This window comes from Pan paniscus, chromosome 10 (genome assembly GCF_029289425.2).
Source record: "Pan paniscus chromosome 10, NHGRI_mPanPan1-v2.0_pri, whole genome shotgun sequence".
NCBI lineage: Eukaryota > Metazoa > Chordata > Mammalia > Primates > Hominidae > Pan > Pan paniscus.
Window position 1 is genome coordinate 70403579 of NC_073259.2, and position 17626 is coordinate 70421204.

Consider the following 17626-nt stretch of genomic DNA (forward strand, 5'->3'; position numbering starts at 1 on the left):
ATAATAAAAACATTTCACATATTTACTATAAAAATATAATAAAATTAATATTTTTAGGAGTCATTGTATTAAGGACTTCATATGTATTATATCATTTAATCCTCTGAGGGGTTCTGTGAGATGGAAATTCTTTTATTCCAGTTTTTCAGAATAAACCATCAAGGCCTTCAGCTGCATGAACTAGGTCACACAACAGTAATGGAAGAGCCAAGATTTAAATCCAGACCTGTCTTGATTGCATAGTCTCTTATCATTCTCTCTCTTCCTGGAACTGCAAAGGATGCAAGTTTTGCATGTATTATGTTTACATGCCAATTTGTAAGCAATGCTGAAGACCTACAAAATGAGAAATGATGAAAAAAGTCATAAACTTTATGAATAATAGTTTTCATCCATGTCAAAAAGTCATAGATTTTAATGAATAATTGTTTCATCCATGTCAAAAAGTCATGGACTTTATGAATAGTAGTTTTCATCCATGTGAGTTTCAGGATAAATAAGACAGTAATCTGTAATCCTTTCCTCCCTTTAGCTTTGTAATAAAATTGTTTTTCTGGTGAGTTTTGTTGGAAATCGTGGCACGTTCACCCGTGGGTACCGAGCAGTCATCCTGGATATGGCCTTTCTCTATCACGTGGCATATGTCCTGGTTTGCATGCTGGGCCTTTTTGTCCATGAATTCTTCTATAGCTTCCTGGTGAGTACATCTTTATGTGGACAATCACTGCTGAAAAAGTACACAATGCTGCTGCTTCTTATGCCTCTTCCTTTGATTTTTTTTTTTAAGCAAAGCCTGACATTTAGGACAAATTATGTTATTTTTAGAATTTCCTAGGAAAAGCGTGAATTATTATCATTTGTAATCTTTTTTCTTTGGGAAACCACACAGGTGGTGGAGTTCTTTATTTCCTCTCTGAGAAGCAACCAGTCACCCCACCTCTTGACCCAGGCTTCACATGACAAGGGCTGCTTTTGCTTTCAGCCAACTAATATTTCCCTTTACATTTAAAGATTCTCTACAGTGTGGGAGACAAAATAGGGGTATATTTTCTTAGGTACTGAAATCATTGTATTTTATTTATAATATCAAAAATTATGTGTACCTTTAGAATAGCATATAAATAAAATGAGGGGGATTTTAAAAAACCATCATAGCAAAGAGACAGTTGTTTTAAGAACAGTCTTATAGTTTTTGGTTTAATATGTCATTGCTGTTAAACTTATCTACATATATTTAACTCATTAAGTGGCTCTTTCAACTTTTTTTCTAAAGGTTACTTTTTAAAAAAATTCTGATTCACCTTCCTACATATGTACTGGTTTATAGCCATAAACCAGGAGAGGAGTCAATATAAATATATGATAATGTTTTGAAACTTAAAAAGCACTACCAGGTTACCATCACGATGCCATAGGAACAATTTATTTATCTTTCCAGTTCATAGTTGGCATGCAGTGGAGAGCACTGTCCAATAAGATGATCCCTGAAAACAAGTTAAACATCTAAAAGCATTTTGTTGAGGAATTTGCCTGAGTCATGAGGGACAAATCCAGCACCTCCTGCCTCCCTATTATCTAGCACACCAATTTGAGAAGACTGAAATGAGGCCAATTTTCCATATACCCTCAAACATTTGCAAGAGCCACAGTGAAGAGTAGATTTGTCTATTATGTTTTCATATAAACTTATAGGCAGTTAAGTTAGATTATTCAGCAACAGATATTTTGTCTGTTGTAACAATCTAAATGAATTTTTTGCCCTGATTCACCAGAAAAAGTTCATTTTTTAACCAGTCTGTGATATATAAAGTCCTATTATACCCAGCACTTTTACCTGACTGACATGTAATATTCTATAATTTTTAAACCACTTTACTGAAGTATGACTGACATACAGAAAGCTATACCCATTTAATGTATGCAATTTGATGAGTTTATAATACTTCTGTGCTTAACTTTCTTGTTTATAAAATGGATAGGAATATCAAGATCCATTAAACAGATATGTGTTAGTCCGTTCTCACACTGCTATGAAGATACTACCTGAGACTGAGTAATTTATAAACAAAAGAGGTTTAATTGATTCACAGTTCCACATGGCTGGGGAGGCCTAAGGAAACTTATAATCATGGTGGAAGGTGAAGGGGAAGCAAGGCATGTCTTACATGGTGGCAGAAGAGAGAGAGGAGAGCACGGGGGAAACTGCCACTTTTAAAACCATCAGATCTCCAGAGAACTCCCTCACCATCTCAAGAACAGCGTGAGGGAAACCACCCCCATGATCCAATCACCTCCCACCGGGTCCTTCCCCTGACACATGGCGATTACAATTCGAGATGAAATTTGGGTGGAGACACACAGCCAAACCATATCAGATAATATGAAAAACATGTGAAATGATGTACACATGTTTATGTTTTTATTAACCCCATTTTCTAATTGTATTTTCCTCTGGTCTTTTATCTTTCAAATCTTACAATATTGATGGTAGTTTGTTTTTATTGGGTTGGTTCTGAAAAGGATATAGTCCATTTTGATGTTTAGAGGACTAGAAGAAAATTGTAGTATACATAATACCAAAAATCGTATGTAAGCATATTTTTAAAAGATTTTTTATATTTGAAAAAAATATTTGAATATTAATTCCCTGTTGTACCCACAATTGTCAGTCCTTTATCCAGAATAATAAAAACCACACTCTAGATTTTGTTTTCAGAAATAAATGGAAAGAACAATCAGCTTGCCCAATGTCAACAGCTTTTGTAAGATTCTGATTCCATGGGCCTAGAACGGAACCCAGGCATATGCATTTTTAGCAAGCATCCCAGGAGCTCCTGAAAGCTATAAACGTTCTCTAGAGCTGACCTACAGCACATTGCCAGATTTTTTTTTTCTTTAAACCTCTGCCGAGTTGACTTAAAGAAAAATCTCGACTATGTCAACTTACTGCTTAAATAAATTTAATAAGCCACAGTGTTGACAATTTGGAAGTTGAATGTGCATTAGTTAATTTGTCTGTACTGAAGAATATTGACTTCATTTCTAAAGCTGGCTGCTCCTTCCAGGAGGTAAATAGATAGCAAAATAGACTTTTTAAAAATTTAACCATCGTGAAATAGCAGTTTCCATAGGTGAGCAAACAAGTTAATATCTAGACAGCAATTATTTGCAAGACTACAATTAAATTGGACAGTAACTGTATAACCCTCAGTACTCAGAAAAAAAATAGACAAGGTCCTGAAAGGGTATATGACACATAATTGATCATTTCAGCCAGTTCAGAAACTCTTAATTACTGCCCACAGATAGAAGACAAACCTCAATTATTCCAATTTAAAAAATACTATTCATTTCCAAACAGATATTTATACCTTTCTAAAAGTGAATGTGATTTTATTGCATTTAACCAGATTTTAATAATAAAACATGTACTTTCTAATGTATAATTTCAACTTTATAATGTAGCAATAAATAAAATTGCCCTTAGTGTCTACCACAGATTGCAAACACATAGCTTGACTAGTGCATAGATTTTCTACTACTGAAGACAAAATAGGTAGTAACCTATTAGAGAAAATCAATTAGCAATGTACATTATATTTTTGTTTATACTTCCATTTCCAAAAGTATATACTAAAGTAATAGGTTTTTTTCCTCATTATACCCTGTTACTAAGGAAGGATGTTTGCATTTTCCAAATATTTTTAAATTTCATACTTTTCCGGCTGCATCAGACTCATGAAACTGTTCTTACAATTTCACCTCTAATCCCTTGATTAAGTAATACATTTAATGAATTTGTCAATTGTTCATCACTCAGGAGGACCTAATTCAGCATTCTCACTTAAGCCATTTTACATATTCCAGAAGTAACTGCAGAATATCAGTAAGACCAAAAATAAAGAATAAGTGAATAGGTAGCTAAGCTGGTAAAGTACAATGTAACTTTTCTGAATTCAAATGTAAAACTAAGCTATTTCTGTAACGTTTTAGTAAATTGATATTATGTTGGTTATGAAACCAACAGATGCACATTATATGTTGTGCTAGATGTATCTTTATAGAAAAACAATTTATTAATATATTCCAGCTGGAGAAGAAATAAATACTTTGGTTCATTTTAAGGTGGTTTAGGTTATTTCTTTATATATAAACTAGAATGGCTTGCATTTGTGTTTGTAATTATATTTTTGTTTGTTCACCTTTTCCTCCAATGCCTTCTTTTCTTATTAGTGTTTTCTTTATCTTTGTAGCTTTTTGATTTGGTGTACAGAGAAGAGACTTTGCTGAATGTCATAAAAAGTGTCACACGAAATGGCCGCTCTATTATTCTAACTGCAGTCCTGGCTCTCATCCTCGTCTACCTGTTTTCCATTATTGGGTTCCTTTTTTTGAAGGATGACTTCACTATGGAAGTTGATAGGCTGAAAAACCGAACTCCTGTTACAGGTATTGCTATTACTACTAAATGAGGTTTCTCTGATGGCAGATATGACTTGTGTGTAGCTTGTTAACAGGATCATAGATAAACATGAATAGAGGAAATGTTTTCTTTTATTCCTTTGAGAATATGTTTTGTTTACTACTAAGAGTCAGGAATGTGAAGTACTCTTAGGCTGTATATTAGCTGTCAATGTGTATAGGGAAATACTTACATGAGAAACATCATCCCAGCTCAGTCTCGGTAAGAAAGTTTCAATAAAGCTGACTATATTCCAAAAGATAGTCAACAACTTCAGTGCAGGATAATAACTTTAAAAATCTTTTCCTCCTCTTTTTCCCTGTCTCCCCAAAAATAACAGCTAGCATCATTCACAATCATTATTCCATACATGTTTGATCATAGTGTATCATATTATACTTAAATAACTGAAAATGATAAATGCTTTGATTTGAAACCACCAGATCATAAGAAATTTGCTCAAAATATTGAGCAAAAGAAGGAAGACATGCTCAAAATATTGGGATTAGTGGACCAAATCTATCAGTGTGTGACTTTCAGAATTTCTAAACTCTATTTTTGTCATGACTGGTTAGGCACCGTCCATTTATAATCAGTGTGATTCCTGTGGTGTTAGGCTTTATTCTCTCCGTGTTATTTTGATATTTTTATTTATTAAACTTCCTAAAGTGTTTTTCTCCCTTTCCTACCTTGTGTTGTTTTGGTTAAGCTTCTGAAGTTTATTATTCTTTTGCCTCCTCCCCTGCTTTGCTGGGTAGAAATCATAGTTCTGCACTTTGCTAATGGTTTCTCTGGGTGATTCTGCCGACTATGGGTTGTAGAGAATGGAAACCAAAATATGACACTCTTTCTCCTCAAACCATTAAATGTAAAACTAGGATTTAATTAGTGATGCCTTGCAAATGGTATTCTGTCTTGCCTTTAACAAACATTTCTTAATTACTAAATTGACGATATATGGTAGTACTTAGATTATGGCACTTAAGTCTATGAGTAAGTCTCAGTCATCAAAGCACAGAATGGAAACATCATATATGTTGACTGGAAGTTATTAAACTTGAGACTGTCCTGAATTTTATACCTAGGTATTAGTCTTTATTCACAGGAACATAGAGTATTTTCTGTTACTGTCTTTCTTGTTCTTCTTCCTTAAATGTTACTTTTCCCAGAGTTTTACAGGTATAAATATGGGGACTTGTGTTTGTGTGTGTGTGTGTGTGTGTGTGTGTATATATATATATACATGTAGACTATCTGCTTCCCAAAACCTCCACATTAATTACTTACTAGATTTGAGGCATGATGACACTGAGTAACTCAGTACAGATTGAGTCTAAAGCTGAATCATAATTTATGAATTCAAAATGTGTGCAGTAGTTATTGTCTTACAAATCAAGTGGTAAATATTTTGTGCTATTTAAAAAGTAACTTGGTTATCATTGTGTTATGCACATAAATATTTTCTTTGGAAAAATGCCTTTTTTCTTTTTTTGTTTTTTACAAAATGGGCAGCAGTAGACCAGAAGTTTCAAGCTCTTTACTTAAAAATATTTATACACATTCATATAGAATGCTGTTCAATAAAGCTTTTATAAATACTATGAAAACCCAGCATATGGGGACAGTTAACAAAGTTAAACCCTTGATTATTCATAGATTAAGAGTGTTTGTTTCATAGACTGAGATTATACATGACATGATGCCCTTGTTTTCATAATATTTCAAATTTATATTTGAAATATTTCATATTTGAAATATTTGAAATATTTCATAATATTTCAAAAAGGAAAAACACCCTTGTTTTCATAATATTTCAAATTTCATTTCTAATGCCGCATATTGTCTCTATTGATACATAGTGCTAAGTTTATTCTTTCATGTATTGGACACTATTTACTTGCAAAGTTGACTATGTATATTGAGTGACATTATTGAGGACACCCCTGGGTAGCCAGTGAAATTTGGAGTGCAGAGAAATATGCAGCTCTTTAGCAAATGAGAAGAAAAGATCAGAAAATCAGTTGGTGGGAGCAATGAGGGGAGGTTGAGTTCTAAAGCTGAATGGTAAAGCCATCACAGGGCCCTGTGAGAATAGAGGACGGGTAATTGGCAAATGCCATTGCAAACGCAGATCCTGCCTGCAGGACCAGAGGAATCTGGGTTGATAGATGAAGTAGCCGCCACTTGAGCAATGTTCAGGAAATTGGTGTCTTAGAAAAGTCCGTGAACTTAGAGAGAAGGATCTGTTGAGAAGTGGAGGTGACAGTTTCTCTCGGCCACACCTGTCCCTCTTCCCCATTTTCAGGGCCATCCTCCTGTTTCTCACCCTTCTGTTTCTCACCTTCATTTCCACTCACCCAGAATTCTGCTGGAGCTGCCTATGTGGCTTCCCCACCTATAGCCTCTCTTCTGCCTGCCCAAATTACTCATTCCAACCATAGCTCTCACTGTCTCTCATTGGTTCACAGCCTTTAGATCTTCACTGGATGTGGGGTTTTTGGTTTAAAGTAGTGGCTGGTAGCTCTGGTCACTCTGGCTGGTCCATGCCTTCATTGACCTCTGCGCCTTTTGTCAGACAAATTGCACCTGGAATCACCCCCTTTGCTCTCTGCCTTACCTTGATGAATCTAAGTCCTATGACTCCTTTAGATGGACCCTTTTCCAAAAAGCTTTCTGGGTTTTTTTCCCCCTCCTAGAATTCACTTCTTCCTCCTCTAATGTATTACATTAAAAAAAAATCTGTACTTCACTCTCTCCAGTCAATTATAATTGTATCTATATCTCTCTATGTCCTCTAGTTAACTGTTGTTCTTCCAGGCCTCAGCTCTGGGCCTGCGGGGCCTAGCAGGATGCTTCAGTAAGTATTAAGTAAGGGAATGGCCACAGGGCACACTCTTCTCTCACTTTCTGACCTCCCACACCCGTGCACCCTCAACTCAGGATTAATGGGGATGTGCCCACCCTCAGGGGATGGAGGTAAATCTGTGTCTGGGGAGGACACTAGCTCTCTCAGCTCCAGTGTTTGTGTGGCTGGCAACCCCAGCCTCACTCTGCCTCCTCCTCCTCATGTTTCCTTCAAACTCCAGCTTTCCTTTGCCATTTCTACCCCATCTCAGCTGATTAGTCACAGTCAGGGTAATCATGGTGTGGTATTGCTGGGAAATGCACTTCAATACTGCTACAGCCTTTGTAGCTACAACTGGACCTACCCTTGTCTCTCCATCATGAAGACTTCCCTTGATGGCTCTATGTGAAAAATAGGTTTGAGAGGAACCTCTTTACTTCATATTTGTTACTAACAAAAACAACATTTAAAAAAATAAAACGTTGTTTCATGCAAATAGGAGGGTGACTATTTTCTATTCTATTCTGGGTCAGGGAAATAGGTGGTGAGCCAGGAAGCAGATGGATTCCTGGGGACTATGGAAGAATAGAAGATCCTGAACACAGATCTGGCAGAAGATTTTTGCTCCCCAAGGAATATGATGCCCTTAGTTCCCTAGAGCCTGTACCTGACTGTTAGAACCACTACCAGCAGCAGTCCCTGCCTCAGTTGTAGGGACCAGTGGCTTAGGGCTCAGGGACTGCCAACTGCATTGAGGGGAATATGTTCCTGGCATCCCAAGTCAGAACCCTGAATGAGTTTGCCCATGGAAACATTATTACACATGGATGTAAAGGTCTACAATATTAATACTTTATCTCAACCACTTAAAAAAGGTACAAAAGGCTTTTAGTGGGTTGGCCTATGAAGCTATTCTCCATTTATAAAATTGCTTCAATAGGCAAAACTGTGTTCAGAATTCCATACTGACTTCCTAGGACTTTAGGAACACAGCTAAGTTGGAGTATGAATGCCTTCAATTTACATATCTTTAGAACTGTAGGTTCAGTTTTCATCATATGCATATTTGACTCTATATTATATACTATTTTGTATTTTCTTAGGCAGTCATCAAGTGCCTACTATGACTTTAACTACCATGATGGAAGCATGTGCCAAGGAGAACTGTTCACCCACAATTCCAGCTTCAAATACAGGTTTGTAGAAAGGACTCTGGGTCAGTATGAACTTGATATCTTTGAAGTTTTATTTAGTAAATATTATTACCTCTTAGGGAATTGCTCTACAAATTTCATGATGGATTGAAATAGAAGAATAGAGAGTAAAAGAACCAAGATGATTTGAACTGGAGAAAGGATTCCCACATTGGTCATTTTGTACCCCTCTCCTGTTCGTTATATTGCTTCTATTCAGGAGGATTTAGCACATTTACCCTGTGGTATGTGCTGCTGAAGATTCTATTACCATATTGCAAACCACACTAAGTGAGTCCCTTTTAGCTGTGTAGCCTTTAACACAGGGTCGGGAAGAGTATGGGCTTATAATTCAAAAGACTTGGTAATAATCCTGGACTTGACAGTCTCTAGCTCTATGTCTTGGACAAGTTATGCAAATTTCCTGGACTTTGTTCAGATGACTTGCCTGCCTATCTCTCTCTCTCTAGACAGAGAATGAGAATGAAACTTTCCCTGCCTCCACAGGATCAAATGGAACCATACATATAAAAATAATAATTTTTTAAACTCTGAATTGATCTCATAGGATGTGTCAGGCTGGAAACTATGGCATGTGTCATATATAAGGAACTGTAGAAGAAATTAGTGACCTGTTTCCTGAAGCAGCAAAGATTTAGGGAGTGTATGTCTTCAAATATCTTAAGGGTTGTCATATACAAAAAGGAGCAGATTTAGTAGGAGTTGATGTGTTGTATCTACAGAGGGCAAAGTTAGACTTAGGACAGATAAGGGAAGAAAGAGTTAAGCATAGTGTAAGTGTGGAGTTCACCAGTTTCCATCTGGGACCACACTGTTTGTCTGGTCATAATGATAGTGCTTTCTTTCCTAAACGGCCTTTTCCTTGAGATGTTGGACTATTGCTTGAGGAATAATGAATAGACCCTTCTACTGACTAAATATTTTATGCTTCTTGACCTAAAGAGAGAATTAAGCACATGAATACATTCCATCCAGTGTCCCAGCAGCCATAGGCACTGTGGGCAGCTGTCACCAGCACTTCTCTCCCCTGCCGCCTGCTCTCCCAGTCAAGGCTCACAATAAGAACCAGCTCACTCTTGACTCGTATAGCATTATTGTGCTCTGCAGTTTCTAAAATCCTGCTGTTTGCATCCTCCAATCTAAACACCTCCAATTTCTTCAGCTTTCCTCACATACTATAACAGTGAGTACTGCCATGACACTCCAGGGCAAGCAGTTGAAAAGTGCTGTCTTATTCTGGATACTGGAGTTTAGAACCACATCACACTCTTGACCCATATTTGGCTGACTCTTGGCTAAAATGCCATTCTTCACTGGTTCAGCTGTCATGTCATAAACAGCCACCCTGTTCTCATATAATTAGGAGTTTGGGATTTCAAATAGAAGCCCATGCATTTTTTTTCTATATATTTCTGCCAGCCCATAATCCCAGGTTGTCGCAATTTGACCAGTGAATAGACAGGAGGTCTTTGCCCAGAAGATCTCTCAGTTTCAGGTCCTTTCCAGTTCTAATGTGCCATGGGCCTCATGGCGTCCGTATGGATCCTGATTCTGTTAAGCAATATATTTATTCTCCTTCATGTCCTCAAGTTTGATACACCCTTGAACAGAGGATGGCAAACTATGTCCCATGGGAAAATATGACTTGCTCTAGTTTTATACAGCCGTTGAGCTAAGAATGATTGTGAATTTTTTTTTTCAAGAAAAACATGTGATGGAAACTGTATGTAAGCCTAAGATAGTTGCCATCTGGCTACAGAAATTTTTTTTTTTGCCAACCTCTGTTCTAGAAGATTTCCATTAAAGGTGCCAGAAATGCATAGGACAGCAATGCAGTGCTAAGCACTAGAACATGCTCTCACATGGACATGGTTGCATTTTGTGCAATTCTTCAGTTGCATAGAAATCTCTCTTAAAGAAACTGTTAATATCATTCAGCCCATGTTCCTCTATCTTTTTTCAAAGGATATCATGAGACTTTTTATCAAAGACTTTTTGCCAAAGCCCAGATACATGATGTCTGCTACTTTTCTAATTTGAGGTTAGTCTGAACGTGTACTGAATGCACTGATAGTGTGGGTTAGTCCTAACTCACACTGTCTCTTTAGTGATCCACTTTAGTATCTTGTCTTGGTGTCAAACAGCATTTTTCAGCAGCTTGCAGAGTCTGTCACAGTCTCAAATTCAGGTCTACAGGTGTCCCTCGTTTTCCATCATTATCCATGACTTTTTAAAAAATCACTTTTTAAAAAGAGATATTTTGAAAACTTGGACATAGTTGAAATAGCTGGGTAAAATTAAATGACTCCTGGGATCTCTTTGGCCACCTCAAAGTTCAGATTATTGTCATCAGTATTTATTTCTCTTTTAATTCAACATTTTCCCCCTTAACAGAGTATGAAAAATAATATGTTAAAAAGTTTATTATTAACACAAATATTTTATTGTAACAACATGGTTCCAAGTATCAGTGGCCCTATGCTTGCATTGGTCTTCTATTTCTGAATATTTCTTTAATATTGTTTCCTTTATTTTAAAGCAAAAATACTTTAACTGTGGTTTGATTTCAAGAAAAAATATTGCTTTGCTAGTGAACCAGCAACAAAGCTAGTATTTCTTGTTCCAGAGTGTACAAAGAGGGCTGACTCAGTGGGCCCAGAAGAGGATCTGAGTCTCACCCACAGCGTGGTAGCCAGGGCTCCCAAGGCACAGAGAGAGAGAACTGCCAGGGCCACTCTCCTAGAATGAGGTCTTCCAGGTCATTCATAGTGTGAGACTCTCCCAGGATGGTTGGCTGCCCAGCTCTGTGTAATCCTGTAAATGTTAGGCTTTATACAACTCCCCAGGCATGATTGTTGATGCTCAACCAAATGGTCTATTGTAGTTATTTCATACGTTATTACTATTGTGACATTTTGATCTTAAAATTTAAAAAGTAAATATTTTTAGAAAACGGGAGAGTAGTTAAGTCTATTCAGTACAAACCTTGATGATGAGGATGATAATATAATAAAAGCCTTGTGTATTCATTCCTTCATTCATTTTTTCACATAGTTATATTTGTTGAGCCTCTACTCTGGGCCAGCCACCATGCTAGCTATTGAGGACACAGTGTTGAATAAACAAACATGATTCTGGCCTTTATAGAACTTACAGTAAGGGAAACATAAAAAGTTATAAGATAAGGTGAGTATTACTAACAGTGGTATGACTGATCATCACAATAGAGATTGGCTGTTGGGAGATTGGACAGAGAGACCTTTCTAAGAGGAATTACTTAAGTTGAGACTTGGAGGATGAGAAGGAGCTAGTCAGGCCGAGAGGAGGGAGAAGTGTGTTCTGGGCACATGGAACATCTGAGAGTGAATGCCCTGAGACATGTTCAAGGACCTGGAGAAGGCTTACTCATTTCAGGTACTGTGCTGAGCGCATTGTGTGCATTATGTCACTTAATTACCACAACAACCCTGTGAGATAGATAGATACTACTAGTTATCCTTACATTTTCGGTAGGGACCCTAAGGAAAGAGGCATTAAATAAGTTGCCAAGATCACAGCTAGTCAGTCAATGTATATCAACATAGATTTCAAAGCTTATATTCCAACCTTCTGTCTTATTGCCTCCTAATTAAAAGATCACTATAAATTATTTCTTCCCTAACCAAAATTTGAGATTATTTCATTTCACTGAGTATGTTTGGATAGATTTTTTAAAGCCTTTCTTTATACCTACTAAAGACAATTTCTTGAATATAAATATTCTCTGTTACGTATTTGTGAACTGGAGTTGATTTTGTCCCCACCCCTACCCCAACCCCCCAGGGACATCTGACAATGTCTAGAGACATGTCTGTTGTCACAACTGGGATGGGGTGCTACTGGCATCTAGTGGGTAGAGGACAGGGATGCTACTAAGCATCCCACATTGCACAGGACAGTCCACAACAAAGAATCATCTAGCCCAAAATACTAATAATGTTAAGCTTGATAAACTGTTCTGTTTGGATGTTATTCATGACCCTGAATACAAACTCTTATAAAAGGCTTCCCAGGAAAACCTCTATAACCTGCACTTCACCTAATATATTACACAAAGAACATCATTTCTCCTTCCTATGAACAAATGGTGACTTGTTCCTCCCAGGCACATTGGGGGAAAGTCTCCATCTTTTAGGCTGCAGCAGAGCTAGGAGTTGGGGGAAGAGGTGGAGATGATTTTGTAAGGATAGCTGCCAGAGTAGGGAGGAAAGCGAGGATTCCATCTGGAGAGTGGAGGAGTTTCATCTCTGGAGGTGTGTCACAGATACTGCTGGAAGCCAGAGATGGTGGCAATAGCTTTTCACAATTAGGGAGTATTCCTACATTAGTAATAAAAATACAGGAATGCCTGTATTAATCTACTGTTTCTTCCATACACTTTTTGTATTTGACATTGTAAGTGATAAAATTCATCTGTTTGAAAATGTTATGGATTTGATCTGCTAGCCTTTGCCACTTTTAAATTTTGACTGCATGTAGTTAACTGCAAAAGTAGAGTGAAAGCTAGAACCTGGGGTTTGTTGTGCAGCATGTGTCATTTAAATTTAAAAATAACTTCTATGTCTAAGACCAGGATTAAATTTTAACTTGCAAACCCTAGTGTGCATCCATGACAGCCTTAGTTTGTTACCTTGTGGACAGCAGGTCCATGTTACAAAAGGTACAGACATACACAGTAGCTTAATAACAAGCCTCACGGTGACTAGGAGGCAGAGTGGCCAGCTCCCTCAGAGGGCTCCTGTGGATGCAGGGAAGGTCATTGTCCCAGCGCCAGAAAATTCACGCAGTAACTGGCAACCAACTGTGTTTAAAAAAAAAAAAAAAAAAAAAAAAAAAAAAAACTTCATATTTCATTTGCTGCAGACCTCCCTGGTTCCTGAACAAAAATATTCACCTTAAAAAAAGCAAGGCCTTTTTGCAACAATTTACAAAATACAATTATAATTATTTTATAAGTAAAAATCATTCGAATGTACAGAAAAAAGGACAAAGTTCACAGACACTTAACATTTATGAATAATTCAAATTTAATATGTTTGGATATTTTACTTTTCTATTAGAAAAGATTGATGAATACCAGAAACCAGTCAGCCTTAATGCATTCTACATTTTGGCTTCCCACTGGGTCCCCAGTGTTTTAAATTTTTTTTCTCGTTAAAATTTTTATTTCTTATTATTTATTTATTTTTCCAGCAGTACTGACATTTTGGATATAGTTGAAATTTTTAAAATCAGCACTTCCACCAATGAATTGATTATAATTAAAGCTTAAGACTGACAGGCAAGAGGTTTTTTGTTTTGTTTTTTCTTTTTTGTGATGGAGTCTTGCTCTGTCATCCAGGCTGGAGTGCAATGGCACAATCTCAGCTCATTGCAACCTGCACTTCCCAGGTTCAGGTGATTCTCCTGCCTTAGCCTCCTGAGTATCTGGGATTACAGGCATGCACCACCACGCCTGGCTAGTTTTTGTATTTTTAGTAGAGAAGGTGTTTCACCATGTTGGCCAGGCTGGTCTTGACCTCCTGACCTCAGGTGTTCCACCCACAAGAGGTGTTCATTTGCACTCATACTTTCAAACGTGTCTCAGTGACAATCCCTTGTTTTCTAAGAAACCATAACAAACACTGAATTTAATTATTAAAGCAGAAAAATGGCATTATTAAATCCCGTTATTCAAGCATGGCCAATATTTTTTAAAATTTATAGATTAACACCTCAGATTAGAGGGAACCATTTCAGAGCCACTAAAATATGTTTGTATTCCTTCCCTCATATAAAACATTTTATTTGCATTATAAATTAAGAAAAAATACTGTATTTTACTGGTCAACTGAGAATGAGGATTATTTAACCTCATAGAATTCAAGATTAGAATTTGTTTATTGTTTTAAAACCAAAACTTTTCATGAGATTTAACCACCATCTCTCAGTAATGATAATTATGATAGCTAGAATGTATTGAGTCCTAACTATATGCCAAGCACTGTTCTAAGTTCTTCATAGGTATATATTTAGTTCTTTAAATGTCTCCACATTAAAAGTCTATTTTCACTGATTCTTTACTTTTGTTTATAAGCAACATGTTCTCTCCCTCCTCCTCCTCCTCCTTTCTTCTTCTTCTTTTTGAAGAAGAAGACAGAGTTTTTTTTGAGACAGAGTTTTGCTCTTGTTGCCCAGGCTAGAGTGCAATGGCACGATCTTGGCTCACTGCAACCTCTGCCTCCTGGGTTCAAGTGATTCTCCTGCCTCAGCCTCCTGAGTAGCTTGGATTACAGGCTTGTGCCACCATGCTCAGCTAATTTTTGTATTTTTAGTAGAGACAGTGTTTCACCATGTTGGCCAGGCTGATCTTGAACTCCTGACCTCAGGTAGTCTGCCCGCCTCAGCCTCCCAAAGTGCTGGGATTACAGGCATAAGCCACCGCACCTGGCCCTCTCCCTTCTTTTATAACTACTCCTGTGTTTATCATTACTTCCTGGCCACCATCAGCTGGACCATTGTTCTTACATCTGAAATCTTTTCCTTGTCATCATCTGTTCTCTCTCTTTCTTCCTACACACATCTTAGGTCCCAGTTCAACCTTCCTCTGGGTTTTCTTATTCCCTGAAACTCCTAGGAAACTACTAGTCTCCTTCCTTCAGTACCAAATTTCCCTATAAAACAGTTGACCGACCCTCTCTCCTTTAATTTCTGCACTGCTTTTTCTCTACCATTTGCCTTCTTCCTACTGTTTCCTGATGACCCTATTGTTTAATCCAGTGACTATTTTTTTGCTTCTCATTGCCTTTGACTATTCTGCAATTTTGACATCTTTAAAATTATTGCCTTCCTTAATTTGGATCACAGTATCCTCTGAACTCTCTTGTCCTCTCTGACTTTTAAAAATGTTTTATTGTCTTCTCATTCTATAAACATACAAATCATCTGAGATGCTTTGCTTGCCTTCATCAAAACACCCTACAACCAGTTCTTCCTTCTAAATGGTCTATTTCTATGGTCTAATGGGACGATCCTTTTCCTAAGTCACCCATGGCTGGGAGGCCTCAGAGTTGTATTTAATGCTGCCTTCCCCCTTCTGCCTACAGTTCTGTCAGCTTCCTTTCATTCATCCTTTGCCTCTTCTCTCCCATTACCCTGGTTGAGGCTCATAGAACATCATGCCTGAATTATTGCAACTGCCTCCTAAGTGGTCTTTCCACCTCCAGTCATTCTTTCCTCTTCAATTCACCCAGTATATCATCACTAGACTATTTGTCAGAAATCACTGCCTTGAATATTTCCTCCCCTACCCCAACTCAGGCTTTCCATGATGCTCCATTTCCCGCCCAATAAAATCCAAACTCCCTACAGCTTCACAGAGAGCTCCCAGTTTATCACTCCAGCTTCGACTTCCACTCCTCTCACCCGTACTTACTGGTTTATTTGCTGTTCATCGTACAAGCATACATTTTTCTACCTCTGGGGCTTTCTACCCTGGCACTTGAGATGCCTTTCTGCTCAAGTCTTAGTACATTGATGAGTCAAGGCAAACTCGATTCTACTACTTAATATAGAGTCTACATTAATTAGAGGGACTCCCCTCTATCTGTGTACAGTTTCTCTCCCTATTTCTGTCTCTTTGCATCACTGCTACTTCTGCATTGTTGTTTGTTTGCTTGTTTTTTTTAGAGACAGAGTCTCTCTGTCACCCAGGCTGGAGTGCAGTGGTGTGATTATAGCTCACTGCAGTCTCCAACTTTTGGGCTCACGTGACATTCCCCCTTCAGCCTCCTGAGTAGCGGGGCCTACACACGTGTATCACCATGCCTGGCTTCCACTTCTGTGTCTTTTACCACATGCTAATTTGTCTTCTACATGTTTTATCTTGTACTATTTCACCAACTGGCTGGATAGCCAACTTACCCTGTTGAAAGTCTTCCAGTGCCTCCCCCTAATTTCAAGATTAAGTTTAAATTCTTCAGCTTGATGTGTGAGTCTGCTTATGACCTGGTACCCTCTTGCGTTTCTTCTCTCACCTCCCACACCCTTCTGTGTTTACCAAAGTCTAAATCATTCCCATCTTCCTGAGTTTCCCAAAACACCCCGCATGCTTTTGTGCCTGTTTGCCTTTGCTCATCCGGTGTTATCTGCCTGGAATGTCTTCCCTCATTGGTTTTACTGGCCAATCATGATCCTCTTTCAAAATCCAACTCAGGTGATACCCCCTTCAGGATACTGAAGCCCCCATCTGTGAGATGTGCATCTGTTTTGCCTCCGCAGCATCCTGTGGTACTGCACTGCCCTTGTTCAGCTGCTGACCCACCTTTCCTAGGGACCATAAATTTTCTACAGATGGGACACTTCCATCCTTCTCTCATATATTCCTAGCACCTCGTCCAGCAGCTGTTGGAGTAGTGAAAGGAGGCAGGTGTGGCATGGGCAAGGCCAGCTGATTACACAGGTAACCACAAGGTGGCATTTACTAGATGAATTTACCATGACTCAGAGCCTGACTTTCAGGCTGGATGCCTGGGAACTTGGCTTACCATATCGAGAGTGGCTGCATCTCACGAAGGTAGAACCTTATTAACTGAGGGCATAGAGGCTTCTGTATAAAATCAGCATGCCTGTGTACTGATTATCTTGAGCAGGATGATTGCTGGCATTGACCTGACCAGGGTGTTCTCCTCCCATTTACATGACACTCAGAAAACCAATTCTCTCATTATAGATTTTTCAGCCAATTCGTTTTATTCCACAACGGCTAATCACATGAATTGTGTGTGGATTTTACTGAGCTCACCTGTTAGAGAACAAACAATCTTATTTCCAAATTCTCGGAGAGAGGTAGAAGCCCTCTACTGTAGCGTTTATGTGCTGATTAATCTGCATTTACTAAGCCTTTAACAAACACCTGTGACATGACCAGGTAGTTCCTGAATGAATAAATGAATGCAGATCGTGACGCTAGATAGACGGTAGTGATGGGAAGTCCAGTTGTGGCAAAGTAGCATGTAGACATGCTCCACATGACCTGATTATTGGAAAATGATTTTTCCCCTTAAAAGCTCCTTTTACTCTCTTACA

The 17626-nt window shown here is 38.0% G+C and overlaps 1 protein-coding gene across 2 annotated transcripts in view; it reads left to right on the forward strand.

Moving 5' to 3' along the window:
* ITPR2 (inositol 1,4,5-trisphosphate receptor type 2) overlaps positions 1–17626 on the forward strand; it is a 506436-nt gene that overhangs the window by 422388 nt on the left and 66422 nt on the right. For both annotated transcript variants that reach the window (XR_004665727.3, XM_003828909.5), the window contains exons 50-52: positions 533–697; positions 4254–4449; positions 8411–8503. Coding sequence is in view for 1 of the 2 variants with exons in the window: in XM_003828909.5 (XP_003828957.3) it covers positions 533–697; positions 4254–4449; positions 8411–8503 (454 nt within the window). In the remaining variant the exon portion in view is untranslated. The remainder of the gene's footprint in view (positions 1–532; positions 698–4253; positions 4450–8410; positions 8504–17626) is intronic.